Source organism: Monodelphis domestica, chromosome 5, assembly GCF_027887165.1.
Source record: "Monodelphis domestica isolate mMonDom1 chromosome 5, mMonDom1.pri, whole genome shotgun sequence".
Lineage (NCBI taxonomy): Eukaryota > Metazoa > Chordata > Mammalia > Didelphimorphia > Didelphidae > Monodelphis > Monodelphis domestica.
In genome coordinates this window covers 229,852,289-229,872,069 of record NC_077231.1, presented here as the reverse complement: position 1 = coordinate 229,872,069, position 19,781 = coordinate 229,852,289, and the positions used below count along the sequence as shown (strand labels likewise).

At 34.3% G+C, this 19,781-nt stretch overlaps 1 protein-coding gene across 11 annotated transcripts in view; it reads left to right on the top strand.

Annotated features, from left to right (window-relative positions):
• Window positions 1-19,781, top strand: part of KMT2C (lysine methyltransferase 2C) — a 337,243-nt gene that overhangs the window by 72,239 nt on the left and 245,223 nt on the right. For all 11 annotated transcript variants that reach the window (XM_056799936.1, XM_056799944.1, XM_056799939.1 and 8 more), the window contains 2 exons: window positions 10,505-10,643; window positions 14,741-14,941. In XM_056799936.1, coding sequence (XP_056655914.1) covers window positions 10,505-10,643; window positions 14,741-14,941 — 340 coding nt within the window. The remainder of the gene's footprint in view (window positions 1-10,504; window positions 10,644-14,740; window positions 14,942-19,781) is intronic.

The following is a 19,781-nucleotide window of genomic DNA, read 5'->3' as shown; positions in this document are numbered from 1 at the left end:
TGTTCAGCCATTCCCCAATTGATGGGCATCCTCTTGTTTTCTAATTCTTTGCTACTACAAAAAGAGCTGGTATAAATATTTTTGTTCATAAGTCCTTTTACTTTTTTAAAAATCTCTTCAGGATATTTGCATTTTTTTTATAGCCCTTTAGGGATAATTTCAAATAACTTTGCAGTATGCCTGTATCTATTCACTACTCCATCAACCGGACATTGTGTCCCAATTTTCCTCCTTCATCTCCTCTAACATTTTTTATTTTCCTTTTCTGTCACATTAGGAAATATGATAGATGTGAGGTGGTACTCAGAGTTGTTTTATTCGCATTTCTTAGCATTTTTCCATATGATTATAGTTTTGAATTCTTCATCTGAAAACTACCTACTCATATCCTTTGAACCCTCCTTTCCCCTCCGCTCCCCTCCCTCACATCTTTTAGCTTTATCCTATAATTCATATTTTTTCCCATTGCTTTATTCTGAGCCATGCTTTAAAAATTTTTTTTATTATCTCCTTTGTCAGTCTCTTCACATCTTGTAGTTATATCATTACTTCTATGCTAGAGATTCTCGTGTCTTTTCTCTGAGTGTTAGTTTTTTTATTGTTAACATAAACTCTATATGTCTAATAATAAAATTACCTTCTCTTGCAGGCAATGATTCCCTTAAAACTATTCCTCCCAATTTGATATCACAACTGTGTTGGAAACTTTGCAGGGATTCAACTTTATTTTGCTCTTCTCATTCAGTTAACTTAATGTATTACTAACAATTTTTAATCTCTAAAACATTCCTATTAATTTGGAGTCTGGCATCTATTCCTCTTTCTTCACTACTTGCAACATTATCCTAGTGCATCCCATCATCTCTCACTTGGATTATTCTTATTGTTAGAACAATTTTCTCCTTGCTTTCTGTTTAGAGTCCAATTCTTCTTTCAGTTGTGAAAATACATTTCCGAGTGTTAAAATTTTAGTTTATCAGTTTCTACTCAAAATGAACCCCGTTGTCTGGAATATTTAAGGCATTTAACCCTCTACAACTGAGTTCTACCATTGTTTTGTTTTTGTTTTTTGATGATGAGCAGTGTAGAATGGGGGTAGAAGAAATTTGCATTTCTTCTTTTAAACTCTACTGCTATTTTTACTTACCTAGTAGACTTACACCACCTAGTGGAGAAACCAGTTACCACCAAACAGTAGCTGGGGGTGGGGGTGGGAGGAGGAATCTTTGCTGACTTCTTAAACCTGTTTTTTGTACTTTCTATCTGAATTTCTAGAAATATATTTCAGCAAAAATTGGAACATCTTATGTTCTAGATCATTTTGATTAAAGGCTTAGAAAAACTAGGGTATTCAATCCAAGAGGAAAAATATTGGCTTGATTATTTTTATGAAAACCCAAAGTACTTATTTTGTGCCTTGTTTTCCACAGATGTGAACTACAGGCATTTTGACTGAATTCTATTAAAGGGGGGGGAAAGCTTTGCCTGTGGCCTAGCAGCTGGGCATGGAATATCACACTGGTTTGAATGGGCAGCTTTGTTGCTTTGGGCATAAGCACAGGATGGCATTTAAACGTTTATCTGGAGTGTCAGGCAGCATTGAATTAGAGACAGCAAAGCACTGGCAGCTAGACTTATTGCTGTTTTCATTTGTTATAGGCTTCATATCCCTCCCCTTGACATGTTGGCCAGAGCAGTCTGTTTTACAATCTGCCAAACAAAACTTTTAATATTGTTTCAAGCAGCAGCCTGATAAAAAGAAACAAGAAAGAATTAGTTGTTATTAGTCAAATTAAGGTTTTATAGAACTTTATTTCTTGTACTTATGAATATCTTTTTAATCTAGTTTTTTTAAAAAATGACTATTTTGATTACCTTACTTTAGGTTTACCTCTTCTATCAAATGAGATGTTGAAAAGTACTGGGTATAGAAAATTATTTGCATATGAAATTATATCTGTTCATCTATTTACATTACAACTTCATGTATTTTCCCCCTAAAGAAACATTTTTTTTTTCACTCAGTAATGCAACACCTCTGGGAATTTGGTTAAATGTACAAGCATTCCAAGTTTGTTTTTTTTTTTTTAATTTTCACAAAGAAACTTCATTAAGATTTAAACCTCCCCCTCCCCATTTAATAGGAATGTCCTACTCACTGTAACTTGAATATTGTAACAATGTTGTCTTACATTGAGTTAATTTAGGATTTTTATGATGAGGAATTTAGTGTCTTCAGAACTGAGACATTATAGAATTTAGTGTCAGTTATACACAACAGACCTATAGTAAAATTTCAGATTACTAAGTGTTAGAATTGAGAGGCCTTAAATATTGCCTGGATATGAGGGAAATGAGAGTGAAGAGTAGAAGATAAATTGTGATATTAGTTGGTTGGAAAGATGATGATGCCCCCCAAGAGAAGTAGGGGACTTTGGAAGGGGGAAATTTTGGACAAAAGACAATGAGTTCAGGTTTTAATATGTTATGTTTGAGGTATCTACTGGAGGACATTTCCTACTTCAACTATACCCAAAGATGGTCAAACTTGTGATCTTGACATTACTGACAAATATGCCACCTCTGTGTTCAAGAATTGTGAAATATTTCTCCAACTATGATCTTTTGGCTTTCTATTTTCCCCTGCCTTTTCTTATAAAATCCAGTATCTTGACTCTTTAATTCTCTCCCAAGCCATCTCCCTTGCACTAATCACTCTTCTTTTACTCATGTTGATACAGTAGTGAGCCATATTTCTTTTTTTTTCTTTTTAAATCCATAGCTTTGTTCATATATTGCTAATTTCCCTCAACCTTGGATTATTCCCTCCTTTTGCTGTTTTAACTCCTATATATGTGCTGCTGAAGGAAGATGGCCAAAAAAAAAATCACACAATCATTCAAACTGGGCCCACTACTGAGCCCTCATTATTCCTAGGAAATGCTTTCCTTCTCAATTCACTGTCCCATTCTCTAAAGTGGATCTTCTAAACCTTTTCATCTTTCCTTACTCCTCCCACCCTCTCACTTGAGAACCTTACATCATATTTTGTAGAAACAGTTGAGAACTTTTGCTATGAACTCCTTCTGTTCCCCTCTTTTCCCTCTCCTATCATCCATATACATTCTATCATTTTATCTTTCTTCACTCCTGTTTCTGATGACAAAAAATTTTACAATTTACCAAGGCTAACCCCTCTACTTGTTCAAGTGAATCCTATTCCATCCCATCTCCTTTCACAGATTTTCCCAGTTACCTCTACTCTTTAACTTCTTTTTAGTCTCTTGCCTACTACTTAATTTCTTTCTGCATACAAACATCCTTTCCCCTTTCTATTCCTCATTTCCCACCTCCAGGGTTAGACAGTGGGAGAATCACACAGCTAGGAAATGTCTGAGGTCACATTCAAGCTCAAGACCTGGCTCTCTATCTGCCAACTAATTCCCACCTTCTCACTTTTGTCTTAACTCCTTATTTCATCTTCTGACCTCATCATTCCACCAAAATTGCTCTCTACAAAATTAGTAATGACCTCTTATTTGCTAAGACCATTCCACAGTCTCCTTGTTATCTCTGCAGTTTTAAGATACTCCTTTATATGTGCTATTTTCCTTGACACTCTTTTCCTTCTAGGTTTTTGGGATTGCTCTCTCCTGTTTCTCCTCCATCTCTGTGACTACTCCATCTCTGTTCCTTTTATTGGATCTTCTGTCAGAGTATACTCTCTAATAATAGATGTCTTTCAAGGTTCTGTCCTGAGCCCTCTTCTTTTTTCTCTCTATACTATTTCTCTTCATGATCTCATTTCCAATGGATTTAATTACCACCCCATATGCTGATGATGATTTCACTTTTCCTACATCTCTCTATGCATTCTCTTTTCTCTTTTGACACCAATACCACTGTAGTGCAGGTTCTTATTACCTCAAAGCCTATAGACTCAGGACTCTACCCACTCCAATCCTTCATTAAGCTACCAAAGTGATTTTTCTAAAGCCCAGATCTTGACCATATCACATACCACCCCTCAACCTTAAGAATTCCAAGTGACTTTTTACTGACTCCATGATAAAATACAAAATTCGCTTTCACATTCAAAGCCCTTCATACATATCCTAGTTCCTGCCTCCAGTCTTTCCAGTTTTCTTATACCTTACTATTCAATATGTATTCTTCAGTCACTGATGGCTGGCTGTTCCTAATGACACTCCATTTTTTGGCTTCAAGCATTTTCTCTGACCGTTTCCCATGTTCGATGTTCTTGGTCTGCTGCTCCCAATTGCTGATCTTTCTTAAGTCTCAAATAAAATCTATTTTTTTCACTACAAGCCTTCTAGAACCTTTAATTCAACAGTCTTCTAATTTGTTAATTATTTCCTTATAATTTGTAGATTGCTTCCAATTTAATCTTTATATTGCTTCCTTTGTGTATTCATTTTTTGCAGATGTTTTCCTTTTTGGATTGTAAACTCCATGAGGACAGGGACTGCATTTTGCCTCTTTTTTTTTTTTATCACAAGCACATAGCACCAAGTTTGGCATGTAGTTTGTTAGTAGTATGGTTAATGATTACTAATTCAATTAAAAATGACTGTTTGGCAATTGATGATAAGGGACAGATTAGGGCTGAATAAGTAGATATGATAATCTTCAGCATAGCCATGGAAATTGAATCCAAGGGAGCTATTAGATCATAGATCTGTGCTTATTGCTTTCACTTCATTTATTTATCAAACTTTTTCAGTCTGATTTCTGACCTCATTATACAACTGAAACCATTTTCTATAAACTTTCAAAGGGGAAATTATCTTACCTGAGAAGTGTCATGGTCTTTTCCCATCACTTTTCTTGTTGAACTGATACTTTTTAACTCTGTTTCTTGTTTTTAACCTTTTCTTGGATAGACTCTCTTTTATGGAGTTTTATGGCACTATTCTGTCTTGGTTCTTATCTTTCTGTTCATTCCATGATTACCTTTGCTTGATAGTCATCATCCTTGGGCTCTTTATTCAGGGCCCTTCTAGCTCTCTTTATGTCCTCCCACTCACATATGTTGACCATATCATTTCTCAGGGGTGTAGGCATCATTCCCCAGACACACCTCTCTTCCAAACTGCTTAATTCCTTTGAAAGTTAGTTATTTGACAAGTGGCCCTGGTTTGTAAACTTGGTTTGAAGTTCATAATTTTCAACCCTCATACCCAAGCAGTGAATAACTACCAATTTTAATTTTCACACTGTCCTTTGCATCTAATCCAGTTTCTCTGGTTACAGGTGCCCTAGATCATATCCTCATTATTTCCTTTTTATTGCAATGACATCCTTTTATTGGTCTCTGTGCTTTAGGTCCCTCTTCTCTTCAGTCCATCTTCCATTCATTTGCCAAAGTGATTTTCCTTAAGTGCAGACCTGACAATGCCACCAATCAACCTAAGTGGTTTCCTTTTGCCTGTAAGATAAAATATACACTATTCCTTTTAGCTTTTAGCCTTTCACAACCAGGCCTTGACTTACGCCAGTCTCATTATATCTTAACTTTTTTTCCCTTGCTCTTTTCCAATCAAATTGGTCATTTCTATGTTCATAATACAAGTTAATTCCATTTCTCCTCTCCCTAGCCTTTCACTGATTTTGTTCTTTGGAATGCATGTTCATTTCATCTCCTTGAAGAAAAAATCTTCTTTTCCTTAAAGACAACTTAAAGTTCTACTTTTTTTCTACAGAACTTTTGATTTTCACTTTATGCTAGTATCTTCCTTCCTATATATTTGAATGCCATGTGTTTATATTGTGTGTATGTGTGTGTCTCCTGTGCTCTTGCACAGTTCAAATTTGGTATCATTTCCAGCTCAACATGACTTTTTTGCCTTTGAATTCTTGGTGTCTGTTAAAAGACTTATGTAGTAGATGCTTAATTGATTAAAAGGCTGTATCTACCTTTGGAATAGTACCTACTATGATCTTGTTCTCACAATTTAAAATTTAGCTTTTGGTCATTGATTATAATTATAAAAATGAAATTAATGAGGTTAGTGATGAAGTAGAAGTTATGTAATGGTTTGACTATCTTTAGGGAATTTGGATCTTGTTGGACCAACAGCCCAAGAGCTATTCATTAATGTCTGGAGTTCTAATGCTTCTTTTTACTAAAGGAGGAGGACTCATTCAAGTATTATGAATAGCAGTACAAATGACATTTTTGGCATTGATGGCTTTCTCAAATAGAGCAGGCAGAAATATTTAGTAATATGAAGTAATTTATGATGCTTTATCTTCTAATTTGATGTTGATCTGATAGATATCTTTTCAGAAAGTTTTCATATTATGTAATTGCTCTAAGTGGAAAAAAGTATTACTGATATATTTCTTAAAGTTGCATGTTTTTATTGCATTTTTTCCCACAGTTACATTAAGAAATTATTTTTAACATTTATTTTCTGATATTTTGTGTTCTAAATCTCCTCTCCCCCCATAGAACAGAATATATGTGCTATCATGCATACATATTTCCATATTCCTCATTATGGGTATGTCTGGGTATAAGAAGACATTATTTAAATATTCAAGAAAAAACTCACGAAGTTATATTAAAGTAAAAAAATAGTGTGCTTTAATCTGCATTCTGACTCCATTAATTCCTTTTGAATAGCCTATTTCATCACGAGTCCCTTGGGGTTTTCTTTGTATCCTTGCGTTGTCAATAATAGTTGTCATTCAGAGCGATCATGTATAATATTAATGTGTAACAGTCTACAAAGTTCTGGTGGTTCTGCTTATTTCACTTTGCATTAGTTCATGTAAGTCCAGGTTTTTCTGTAATATTCCTATTTAATTCTTCCATGTGTTCACTTTTACCAAGTATCAGGATCTGTTTTGGATGATCTCTTCTAGTTCTTTGTAGTATTTGTGGGCTTCTCTAGCTATCACAATAGCTATTTATGAATAAGGTACTGTTTTCTTTCTATATTACAAGGCAATGAAATGATAAGTCATTTAGTAAGATCTTAATTTGTAGAAGACACTTTGCTAAACCCTGGAATACAAATAAAACTATGAAGGAACTTATATTCTGATGGGGATTACAACACCTTTGGTAGCATTGGGCATTGAAAGGAATGTCTGGTGAATTAAGGAGATAGCTAGTTGGCATATAGGACAGTGAGTTAACATAACTTTTCCAAGAAAATGGTAGTTTGCTACTTGTTAATATTGAGCATAAAAAGAGGTAGCTAGAGTACAGTAAAAGAGGAGGTGATTTGAGATCCGGGGCTAACTACATTTAGTGGGCTTGCTGGAATTTTATCATTCTCTAATCAAGACAAAGAATGGGCATCATTTTTTTAGGTAGTATGCTTTGGAGATAATTGAAACAGTCATTGGCTAGTTAGGATATGAAATACTGATTCAAAGACCTCCAGTAGTTCAGACTTGAAAGGGGATTAAGCAGTTTTGTAGAACAATTTGTATTTGAAAAATAATCACCATTTATAACAGTGTTCATCTACTCTTTGCATGAAGCATTTCAAATCACAAGTCAAAACTGAAATGAGATGGGAGGCCAGTTCTTGGAGTTTCAACCTGAAGAGATAATATATGTGAAGTGCTTTGTAGGTCACTGGAAAGAGATCTAGCTTTGTAGTTAAGGCATCATCTATTTTCTTTTTTAAAATTTTAAATCCTTACCTTTTGTCTTACTATCTTCTAAGACAGAAAAGTGGGGAGGGCTAAGCAGATGGGATTAAGTGACTTGCCCAGGGTCATACAATGTAGGATTTAACTGATTTTACAGCATTGCATTTGTTCCATAAATAAGATATAATGTAAAACTTTTAATTAAAGATGTCTAGAGAGGGCAGCTGGGTGGTTCAGGGGGATTGAGAGCCAGGCTTAGAGATGGGAGGTTCTGAGTTCAAATGTGGTCTTGGACACTTCCTAGCTGTGTGACCCTGGGCAAGTCACTTAACCTCCATTGCCTAGCCCTTACCACTCTTCTGCCTTGGAACCAATACAGAGTATTGATATTAAGACAGAAAGTAAGGGTTAAAAAAAAAAGGGATAGATGTCTAGAAATAAATAACTTTATTGTAAAGCAGACCTTAAAATTACTAACATTTTGGTATATAAAAAAAGAACAGAAAAGATTGTAGTTGAAAGTAAACTCTCATGAACAGTTTTTTAGTTTATGCTGTTTACTGTAATAGGTAAAAGAAGTTTCTGATTCATCTCTCACTTTTAAAGCTTATATGCTTTTGTCTGTGTATTTTTTAATGTTTAACTTTCTCTTATCAAATTACTGCCTTTACTCACCAATTTCCTACCTTTAGAGTCCTTCCCTGGCAATTAATAAATATCATTAAGGAAGAAGAAACAAAAATTGTAAGGTCTGATTTTGCGCCTCTTGTCCTTCCCTTCTTTCACATATAAAACACAATTTTTTTGCTTTCCCTGGGAACATTCTCTTTTCCTTTTCCCCTTCTCATCTGATATCATTCCTCCCATCTTATCTCTCAAACTTATCTTTGATGAAGTATCTCTACTTGACAGAGCTAGCCCTTCTTCAAACATTTTTTATTCCATCTCCTACCATATTTTTTCCAAGTTCCACCATTATTATCTCTGCTTTCACATTAATCTTTAATTTCTTCCTAAATACTGCTGCTTCCTTTTGTGATGCATTTAAGCATTCCTATGCCTTCCCTTCCTTCAAACTAACCAACCTCTCACTTCAGCCAACTTCTCATTCTAGGTTGTTTTTTTTCCCCCTATATCTCTTCATGAATAAATCCCTGGAGAAGCCATCAACCTTAGATGCTTTCATTTTATCTCATCTCTTCCTTTCTTTATTTCAGACCTTCTGTAATCTTTCTTCCATCCTCACAGTTCAAATGAAATTGCATCCTCTAAAGCTGTCAGTAATTGCTGAGTCTAAGAATATTTTCTCAGTTCACATCTTTCTTGACTTATATTGCATTTGTTACTGTTATTATCTTAATTTGAACTTAACTCTTCTTGTTTTTTTTTTTTTATGAAAAAATCTATCCTGCTTCTGTCTTTCTGAATGATCCTTCATAATCACTTTTGCTATCTCTCTTATTCACATTATTTAAGATCACTTTCTAGACTCTTTTTCTCTCCATACTTTTTCACTTGATCTTATTAACTCCCATGACTTGAATTATCCATATTTGATTTTCATGCAGCCGTATATTGCCAGTTGCCTTTTGGCTACCTTGCAGTGGATAACCCTGTAGATACCTCAAACTCAACATTTCCAAAATAGATCTTGTTTTGTAAACTAAAATCGAGTGCAACATCATTGTTGTCCATGGCTCCTCATACCTAATCAGTATCCATTCCATTTCCATCTTTTGTCATTTTTATCACCATAATATATCTAATATTTGTTCTCATCTTTCTACTGAGACAGTCACAACCCTAATTCAGACCTTACTCGTCTGGTCTCTTGAAATAGCTCTCTTATGGGAAGGAATGGAATAAACATTTATATAGCACCTACTTTGTGCTAGGCACTGTGCTAAGTATATAACAGATATTACAGATTTTATAGTTTTACTTGAGCCACTCAGTAATCCTGTGAGGTAGGTGCTAGCCTCATTTTACAATTGAAGAAAGTAAAGCAAACAGAGATTAAGTAACTTTCCCAGGACCTCAGCAAGTAACTACTTAAGGCCAGTTTTGAATTTCTATCTTTTTGATTGGGTGCACCTTGTCTCTGTTTCACCACCTAAATACTAGATAGCTCTAGTCCTTGTCCCTGAAATCCCTTTTCATTTCTACTTCGGTTAGTTATCAGAATTCTTTTCCTAAGGTGTAGGAGTTCTAGTGCTCCTCCCACCCACACAGCTCAGTAAATTCCTATTCCAATATTAAATGTAAAAGCCTTTATTTTGCATTAAATGTTTGTTGCAACATGGTCTCTTCTTATTTATTTTTTTTAAACCCTTTCCTTCCATTTTGGAGTCAATACTGTGTATTGGCTCCAAGGCAGAAGAGTGGTAAGGGCTAGGCAATGGGGGTCAAGTGACTTGCCCAGGGTCACACAGTTAGGAAGTGTCTGGGGTCAGATTTGAACCTAGGACCTCCCATCTCTAGGCCTGGTTCTCAATCCACTGAGCTACCCAGCTGCCCCCCTCTTCTTATTTTTTACACATTTTATTATTCCTTAAGTTTAATACATGTTTATTGGTTAGTTAATATGACTTAAATGGATTAAAATAGTCTGTATAATTTGGGACTAGTGATAGAGGTGACATTTCAGGGTTTCTAAAATTTAAAACAACACTATTATTCTTATATTTGGTCAGTTTGCTCTCATCTCAGAGCTAAGTTAGAAATTTACATTTAAGTAGTGCATGATTATTTCTTTGCTAATACAATTAAGACTTAAAAACTACAGATAAACTAACTTAGAAAAGCAGATTTTTTTAGTTACAATAATTACAGCATAAAAAAATCATCTTATATCTGTTTACTGTTTTAACAGAAGTCAAAGAACAATCTGCGGAGGAGGATGGTGAAACAGAATTGGACAGCAGCAAGCAGCTAACACCAGCTCTCCAGCGCTCAGTGTCTATGGAATCCTCAAGCTCTACTGTTTCTGTTGGTGTAGAAGCTAAAATCAGGTTAGAGGGGAGAATAAGTGCTATAGGATTAGATTACAAAATTGTGTTTGGGGAGGAGAGAATTAATGATTTGGATGGCAGAAAATGTAATTTTGGGAGCATGGTCATAGGAGAAGAAAGTATAAATGAGAGGAAATCTTTCTGAAAACTGGGCAATGGCTAAATTTGGAGGAGGCAATTGGAGACCCCACTAGAAGACTGAAGGGTAGGGCAGATTTAGGAAAATAATGGTGGTGGAAATAGCTGCTGTTTGTTAAGGAAGAAATCACATTTTTTAGGCTTTGCTTTTAGTTAGCAGGAAGATGATTAAGGAGGGTCTTTGGTTAAATGTTTAACTGTTATTTGTAAGCTTAAGATTTTTTTTAAATAAAGGCTGAGTTTAGAAATAATAAATATTTTAAAACACAAGATTATAGATTTGTAGCTAAAAACATATTATGTTCCCATAGACCAAATAAGACCTTTGAAGTTGAATGAAGTCATCAAGATTATAAATGATAGCTAATGGGTATGTGGCACAATTTGGATTTAGTATATGAAGGAATTTATCAACAATTTTAAAAAACTTACCTTCTGCCTTAAAATCAATATTATATATTGGTTTCAAAGCAGAATGGTTGGAAATAGGCAATTAGGGCTGGTTGGGATGGGCGTGGGGTGTTAAGTAACGTGTCCAGGCTCACATAGCTAGGAAATATTTGAGGATTTGAACTTGTGACCTCCCCTCTCTAGGCCTGGCTTTCAATCCACACTTAGTAATGATTTTAACTGCTAAAATGAAATGGATTGCTGTCTTATCACTGTTAGTACTGAGACAGAATGCTTAATGATAGGTCAAATATACTATGCAAGGAATTTAGGAATTGATTAGAAGTTGGACTATTTAGCTAAAATCTCCAACTCTAAGACTATATGTTTTATGATTCTTTGTCCTTGTAGTCCTACCACATGTAAAGTGCTTGATCCATTGTAGAAAAGTTTTAAGTTTTTTTTTTTAATCAAACTTAAGTTTTGTTTTTTTTTAATACCCATAGCTTCCATCTTAGAATCAATACTGTGTATTGGCTCCAAGGCAGAAGAGTGGTAAGGGCTAGGCAATGGGGGTCAAGTGACTTGGCCAGGGTCACACAGCTAGGAAGTGTCTGGGGTCAGATTTGAACCTAGGACCTCCCATCTCTAGGCCTGGTTCTCAATCCACTGAGCTACCCAGCTGCCCATCAAGCCTAAGTTTTTAATGTTTTATTCTTCATAGTTCTAGTCTGCTTATTGATGCTGAAAATTAGGCTTAATTATTTTGCCCCTTAGAAATAAATAAATACTTATTATTAATTATGTTATTTGATAAACCCAGAGTGTACTTAATTTACAGAATTTTGTTGCCTTGACAGTTATAGGAATGGTACCTTGTCACCATTAGACACATGCTAGAAATTGAGAGTACAAAACAAATTTAGCAGAATATCTGTTCTCAGTCAGTTTAACTAAGTTCTGTTCTATTAGGGGAGAGAAATGTGTAAATATTTATGAAGTCATATTGGTGGGGAAAATTCATCAGGAATGGCTTTACACTGAATGACATGCTTTAGTGTAGCTTTTTTTTTTTTTAAAACCCTCACCTTCTGTCTCAGAATGAATACTAAGTATAAATTCCAAAAGAGAAGAGTAGGAAGGACTAGGGAATTGAATTTTAAGTGACTTTCCCAGGGGCACACAGCTAGGAAGTGAGGCCCAAATCACTTTCGTGTCCCATTAGTGTAACCTTAAAGGAAACTTGGATATTAAATGTTTGGAGACTGAAAGTGCATTCTGTTTAAGTGTAGTGTCATGTAGAAGGAACATTTGGAAAGGTAGATTGAGGATAACAGTATGTAAAAGGATTTAATAAATGATGAATTGGACAGGTAGATTGGGGACAAGTTGTAAAGGGCTTTAGATGTGAAGCAAAAGAATTTATATTTGACTCTAGATATAATAGGAAATTGATAGAATAGAGACCCATATTTGTGGGTCATGGTATGGATAATAATGTTTATGGTAGTGCTTTAAGGTTTGAAAAGCACTTATAAAATATTTGATGAGTCATCCTGAGGAGAGGTAATTACTATTTGTATTTTTCAAATGAAGAAACTGAGGGAGACAAGTTGAGTGGGAAGGGAATAAGCATTTTTAAAGCTCTTACCATAAGTCAGACTCTTTACTTAAACACTTTACAAATATTATCTTATTTGGTTTTCACAACATTTTTATGAAGTAGATGCTATTATCATTCCCTTTTTACAATTAAAAGAAGCTAAGGCAAAGAAAGGTTGTGATTTACTTGCCTGACATTACATAGAAAGTGTCTGAGGCTGGTTTTGAGCTCATTATCTCCTGGCATCAGATCCTGTCTTTTATTTTCTGGGATACCCAAGTACCTTATGATATAGCAAAGGATAGTAAGGAAGAATGAATTTAGTGGGGAGGAGAAAAAAGAGAACAGTCATGAAAATCCAGAGAGAAGGCAATATGTATAGGAAGTAAGAATAGTTTGTCAAAGGCTTTGGAAAAGTCAAGAAATAGGAGTGTTGAGAGAACAACCACAGGAACAGCTGTAGTTCAGTGATAAGATTAGCCATATTGCATAAGATTGAGGAGTGAAGAAAGTGTAGACTATTAATATACATAGCTTTTTTTAGGAGTTGGTCTGTGAAAGGAGGGAGAAAGAGAGGATAATAGCTTGAGATTATGGGGAAATTTGCAATGGGAGTTGTCCCTGATAAAACAGAGTAACCTGGAGCATTACTAGGCAGTTGGGAAGAAATTGGCAGATTGGGAAAACTTGAAGAAAAGTGAAGAGTCAGGATGAAAAGGACAGTATTCAGGAGATAGGAGGAAATGGAATTGGGTTGGCATCCAATAATAAGAATCATCTTTCTGTCAGACTGCTTAAAATGATGTTTATTGAAGGATTGTGAGAAATAAAGAAGAGAATAAGTTTCACATATATTCAAGGTGATGCTGTATCTACCTATAATATATGTATATTTACATTAAATTGAAATTTCCCACAAAATTTATATTATCAAATTTCGTTTAATATGCACACACATTTTAATGTGGAGTAATTCAGTATTGACTGTATAGGAACTGATTTGATCTGTTACAATGCCCTCTATTTAATATGTTAGAAACATTATTCCTGAAAGGAATCAGAACTGTTTGCTAGCCATTTAATACTGTTACAGTACATTTCAGTCAGTATATTAGATAGACTTTCCACTAGAATTTTATTCTGAGGCAAAAAGTACTTGAGTACTTTGCTTGACAGTTTTAATGTTTGATGAACTATCGAAGGATCTCGTTTCTGTCATAATATAGTGTTTGCGTTTATTTTTATAGTGTATATGTTATGGATGCCCTTATTAAAATGTCGATGGAAATCTTAAAATGAAAGTTAATTTGCCTCTTTAAACTTTTTGTTTTATATTTTGAGTATCATAGTGCAAAAGAGAATGACTGATAGAGAATGGGAAACAGGGAAAATGACAGAATGGGGGAGGAGGATTACTAAAACTTTAGATTGAGAACATTTTGCGCCTTGTATAATTGAATCCTCTCTGTTACAGATGAAGAAAATGAATGTCAGAGAACTCAATTAACTTGCTACAAGTCACTTAAGTATAGATAAGTCACTTAAATAGTAAAGAGAGGATTGGTTTTTTTGAGCCAGTGATTATATTGATTATACTTGACTATAGTACTTCCCAGGGAAGATACTACAATGCTTAGAGCCATTACTTTCAGGAATAAGTAACTTTCATAATGGAATTTCATTCATGTAAGCAGGTACTAGAGAACTATTTAGAGACTGTCAGGAATACAAGACTACAGTTTCAGAAACACTATTCATGTGATTTATTTAATGGAGGATCTTTGTGGCCCTTGGATGATACATATAAGCAGTATTACACTGGCTTAGGTTTTTCATGGTTTAAAAAAAAATAGGTCTCTTGAGTTTATCATTCATTTAAAATATTGAAGAAAAACCACTGCTGTTCTCCATGTCTCCACTCCCCCTTTCCCCCATTAAACCTGTTCTGTCACCTTTTTTCCTTTAGAGAACAACTATGTGCTTTTTGTTACTGTGGTGAAAGAAGCTCATTAGGACAAGGAGAATTAAAACAGTTCTGTCCAACACCAGAATTCATCATCCCCTGGAAAAAGCAACCTCTGAATAAGAAGGACACTGATGACAACAGCGATGGAACGAATGACAAAACACAATACCCAGTGCCACGTAAACAAAGAGGACAGAGAAAGTAAGGGTTTTTTTTTTTGGTTGGTTTCTTTTTGGTAAAGTTTATGTAACAGCATTTTCCACCACTTGTTTTCTTTTTTATAAGTGTGCCTGTGTGTATATACATAGTATATACTTATGTTATATATTAACATGTATTTGCTTTAATACCTCTTATTTTGGCATTTTAACCTCTTTTTGAGAAGTATTTTTAAAATTTTCTTTTACCGCTTGTTTACTAGGTATGAATCAGTATGAACACAAATGTAGTGAAATAGCAACTAAGTGGATAGAAAATAGTTACACTGAAATTGTAGTGGTAAGGAGATGAACTGCTTCTCTCTCATTTTTGTTTTACATGTAACTAAGAATATAGCACTACACATGGAGCCAGAGAACTACTTTTTTCTTGATGATTTTAATGTTTGATGTGTAGTTGAAGGTTTTTGTTGATTATACTGTATTAAATAGTGTTATGTATATTGTTAAAAGTTTATGCATGTAATAGATTCCTTTATTAAAATGTTAATGGAAGTTTTAAAGTAGTTCATTTGCTTATGGAAACTTTTTTATTAAAGATTTTAAAATGCAGGTGGTTATATATTCACTCCATATAAAACACATAAATTAGATTTATTATGTATTTTTTCTTTCATAATAAAAGACTTGATTTTCTGTCAGTCATCTTATGGTTAATATGTAGGTTCCATTGAACAAACTTAGTAATAGATTTTTCTATAGCCTATGGAACAGTTCAAAATTAATTTAACTTAGAAAAGCTAACCATTTTTTTCACTTTTTCACTTGAAGATGATGATCTAATCACCATCAAGTGCCCACTGGTTAGCATCCAAATATAAGTACTAAAGCATTGTTGTATTGCCATTATCTAACCAGTTCATAGCTTTGAGTTGCTTTCAGTGCTATGAAGACGGAACTACTAAATGAAGCAAAAACAAAAGACTTTTTAAACAATTTTAAGGTGGCCCATAAGGAAACAGGAAAGCCTTATAGAAAGAATACAGGAGAAGAAGGCAGGTAGCTTGGGCATAATTGTAAGTGTCTCCCTACCCCGTAATCTCCAGATGTCTCCAGTATCTTTCCATCTGAATATTCTGTTATTAGCTTGAACTCTAGATGTTAAAATTCTCTGTATTTTTGCAAACACCGTAGTACTGTCTATAAAAATACTAGTTTGATTTTGTTGTTTTATCTACCAAAAGGTATAAAAAAACCAACTTTTTCTACCAAAGCTGTTAATATATATGTAATATATGTTATATATATAATATATCATGATTATATCTAGTCAGCTTGTAAAAATAAATTATATCCATTTCCTCATTTCTTGTTTTATGGAAAGGTTTTCCTCAACCTGTACCTTCATTTTTCAATGAAAATTTTTTGACATATTAGCATTTTATTATTGACAATAGCATCTATATACATATTTACAGTACAAATGTATTTTATAGGTAAAATAAATTAATCAGGCTGGGTATACTATAAGGTACTTTATAAATACTGATTTATCTGATGACAAAGCCTTTTTGGAGTAATTGCTTCACTCTAGAGATTAACTCTCAGATAAACGCTACCAGTTTATAACAGGCTTTCAGATTGGGTTGCAGATACATTACTAAGCCTCATTTTAATTAATAAATGTTAAGCACATTCTAGTTTCCAGGCACTGTGCTAGATGTCTTTCACAAAACATGAGTTAAATGTTCAATTAATATAAGTAAATAGAGGTGATAGAAGTAAAATTATAAAGAATGTACTATTGGAATGAAACTTTAGAGATTATTTAGTCCAACCTTCATTAAAAGAACTGAAGTTCAAAGCAAAAATATTGTGTCCTTGATTGGGTTGGGATTAGGTTAAAAACCTTGATCAAGGTCACTTACTAGCTCCTAGGCTTTGAATTTTTAATCTAAGTCCTTTAATTCTAAATCCAGAATTTTTTCTGCTTTTGCAAGAATGGTTATTCATTTAATTTTTTTAAAAAGCACTGGTGAGTGCCATTCCTATTCAGTTAGTAGTTAGCTAATGAACTTGAGTGTTCTCTCTATGCATGTATATGTGTATCTTTTGTGTGTGTTTATCAGTTAATTTTGGTTTATATCTTTAAAGAACTAATTTTTTCTTGTTTACATTGAATGATTTTTCTTAACTATTGAAAAAGCATCATTTTATTTGACTAGTAATATTAGATAGTCATAATTTATTGGCAGGATCTTGATCCAACTTGCTATTATAGTATGAATTCATCATTTTTCCTGCTTATTCCTTATCCATGAAGCAATACTTGAAAATATATACATAGCTTTGTTTTTTATACATTATGAATATGGAACATCGTGGCATCTACCATCACTTTAAGTTAATATATGTTTCACTGAATTGCCATACTGTAGGCCCCCCAATCCCCCAATTCTTTATGGAAAATGGATTATTTTGGAGGTGAAGAGAGATATTAGGAAATAGCAACCAGTATAGGAAGGTGAATAGAGTCATAGACTTATTTACTATGTGATTGTTTTGGGTCTTTGTAGAAATAAATGGTTGGCACTTTGGAATTGGAAAAAAAGTTCCACTAAAACTGATTTATTTTTAATACCTGTCTTAATTTTTTAACAATCAGCTCCGGCATTAATATGGTAATCATCTTCTCACCTTTTGAATTCTAATAAGGCAATGCAACAGCTAGTAGAGCATGATTTGGAAAATATTGTTACTTGTCATAGGTAATTGGCAAAAGTGTAAAAAACTTAGTAAAATGTAGTAAGGTACAAAATGAGATTAAAAAAAATTAATTTATTTAGTCAATTTAGAACATTATTCCTTGGTTATAAGAATCACATTATTTCCCTCTGCAATATTTATTGGGAAAGGAAAAGGGATTTGGAAAACAGGGGGATAAAGGGAGGTTTGTATGGGGTAATGAGGAGTTAAGGGGAGAGAGGGAATATTGCTTGGTGATTAGGGGAGGGAGATGCCCCCTGCTGAGAGGAAACAGCAGGGGTCCAATGAGGTTTGTTTGTCTTTGAATGACTGAAACTGAAGTTCAGCTCCCTCTATGACCAGAAAAGATAGTTCACTTATCTGATTGCGAATTCAAATAATATAAAGTTTAATAACTAGTTGAGATTGGAGTTTTTTTCTCACCTTCAGACCTGAGGCCAGGCCTCAGAGGCTGGCGGAGAGTTTGTCCCACTCCCTTCTATTCTCGTTGTTCTTATTCAGAATCTTAGCAGTACACAGAAAGCAAACAAGAACAATTCTAACCTTTAGAAGCCTGTGTCTTTGGGCTGAACTAAGAAGAGCATGCCACTCCAGACTGGGCTGAACAAGCTCCTCTCCCCTCCAACCCCAGGAAGCAAGTCCTCTAGTCTTCCCCCGCCCGGAAGGAAGTGCTAGTCACAAGACCCAACTGCCACTCCCAGTTGGCCCTTCCCCCACACAAACTATTCTAGTTTCCTTTCCACAATCGTCCCCTTTTTTTGTTGTGACCTTCCCAAGGTCACATATTTATATTATAGTTACCAATTTACTAAATCTACTCTAAGGAAATCTTAGCAGGAAAGTTTGGGTAAGGGTAGTTTTGGGGTTTTACAATAAATTCAGTACAATACATGTTGAACAAAACTATTACAAGAAATTTGAGTCTTAGTGCTAATACTATAAGTTAACTAAAACTAATATCTTATTTACAGAAATTATTTACATATAATACAACAATATATACTGTTCCACATCATAATGTCAGCCAACTAGAAATATCTATTGATCTTTCTATTCTCCTAAGACCTTACGGAACTAGCTATATACGTATTTACATTTTGCCTAAATACAATTTCAGATACTTGTTTATATAAACAAGGTCTCTCAATATGTTAGTGATTTTGTGTTTTGTGTCTAATAGTGTTGTATTGAATTAATACTTATCGGGTTTCTTCAGATTTCCACTTCTCATGTTGATTGATGGATCTCTTCTTTCTTCCATGTTATGTAGTGATGCATGCTATTTCCCTAATATGTGAAATTACTTTTGTTTTATTATTTCAACACACTCAGTCTTACATAGAAGTCTCATGTTCAATCTGTCCTCTTCTTATATAAACAAATTTATAAAGTTCAAAGTCTTAGCTGTCCATTTCAGCTTTTCTTCTTTGTTTCTTGTCTCTAGCATCTTTTCTTGATGCTTTTCCTCTGGGCTGGTTTAAAATCTTTTCCTCTGGGTTGCTTTTCCTCTGGGTTGCTTTTCCTCTGGGTTGCTTTTTCTCTGGGCTGGAAAGTTGTCTCGAACATTATGTGTCACTATCATTTCTTTGTGGTGTACTTTTTATGTTAATCAGTTTTTGTTTTCATTTCTCAGCCCTATCTGTTGTATAATTATCTTCAATGTCTGTTACAGTGGTGTTGAACTTTTTCTGGTTTCACATGGGAACAGTGAAACCATGAGTCTTTCCCTGCAACTTTTATAGCTGTTGGGGTAGTAAGCAATACTTCATGTGGTCCAGTCCATTTTATGTCTATAGCCAATTTTCTATTGAAATTTTTTTAGTATACCATATCTCCTGGTTTGATGTTGTGCAAATTGTAATCCAGGGGTACTATTTGTTGTATCAAGCCCATTTCATGCAATTCTGCTATTCTTGTCTGTAAAGCTTGTATATATTTTGTTAATTGACAATCTCCACCTATCATGGCAATGTAAGCTGGTTTACAAGTCCTTCCTTGCCAAATTGCGTGTCCATATAGCATCTCAAATGGAGAGATATGCACATCTCCACTGGGTCGTGTTCTAAGATGGAACAGAACTAATGGCAGAATGTTTGTCCATTTTTGATGTGTTTCTG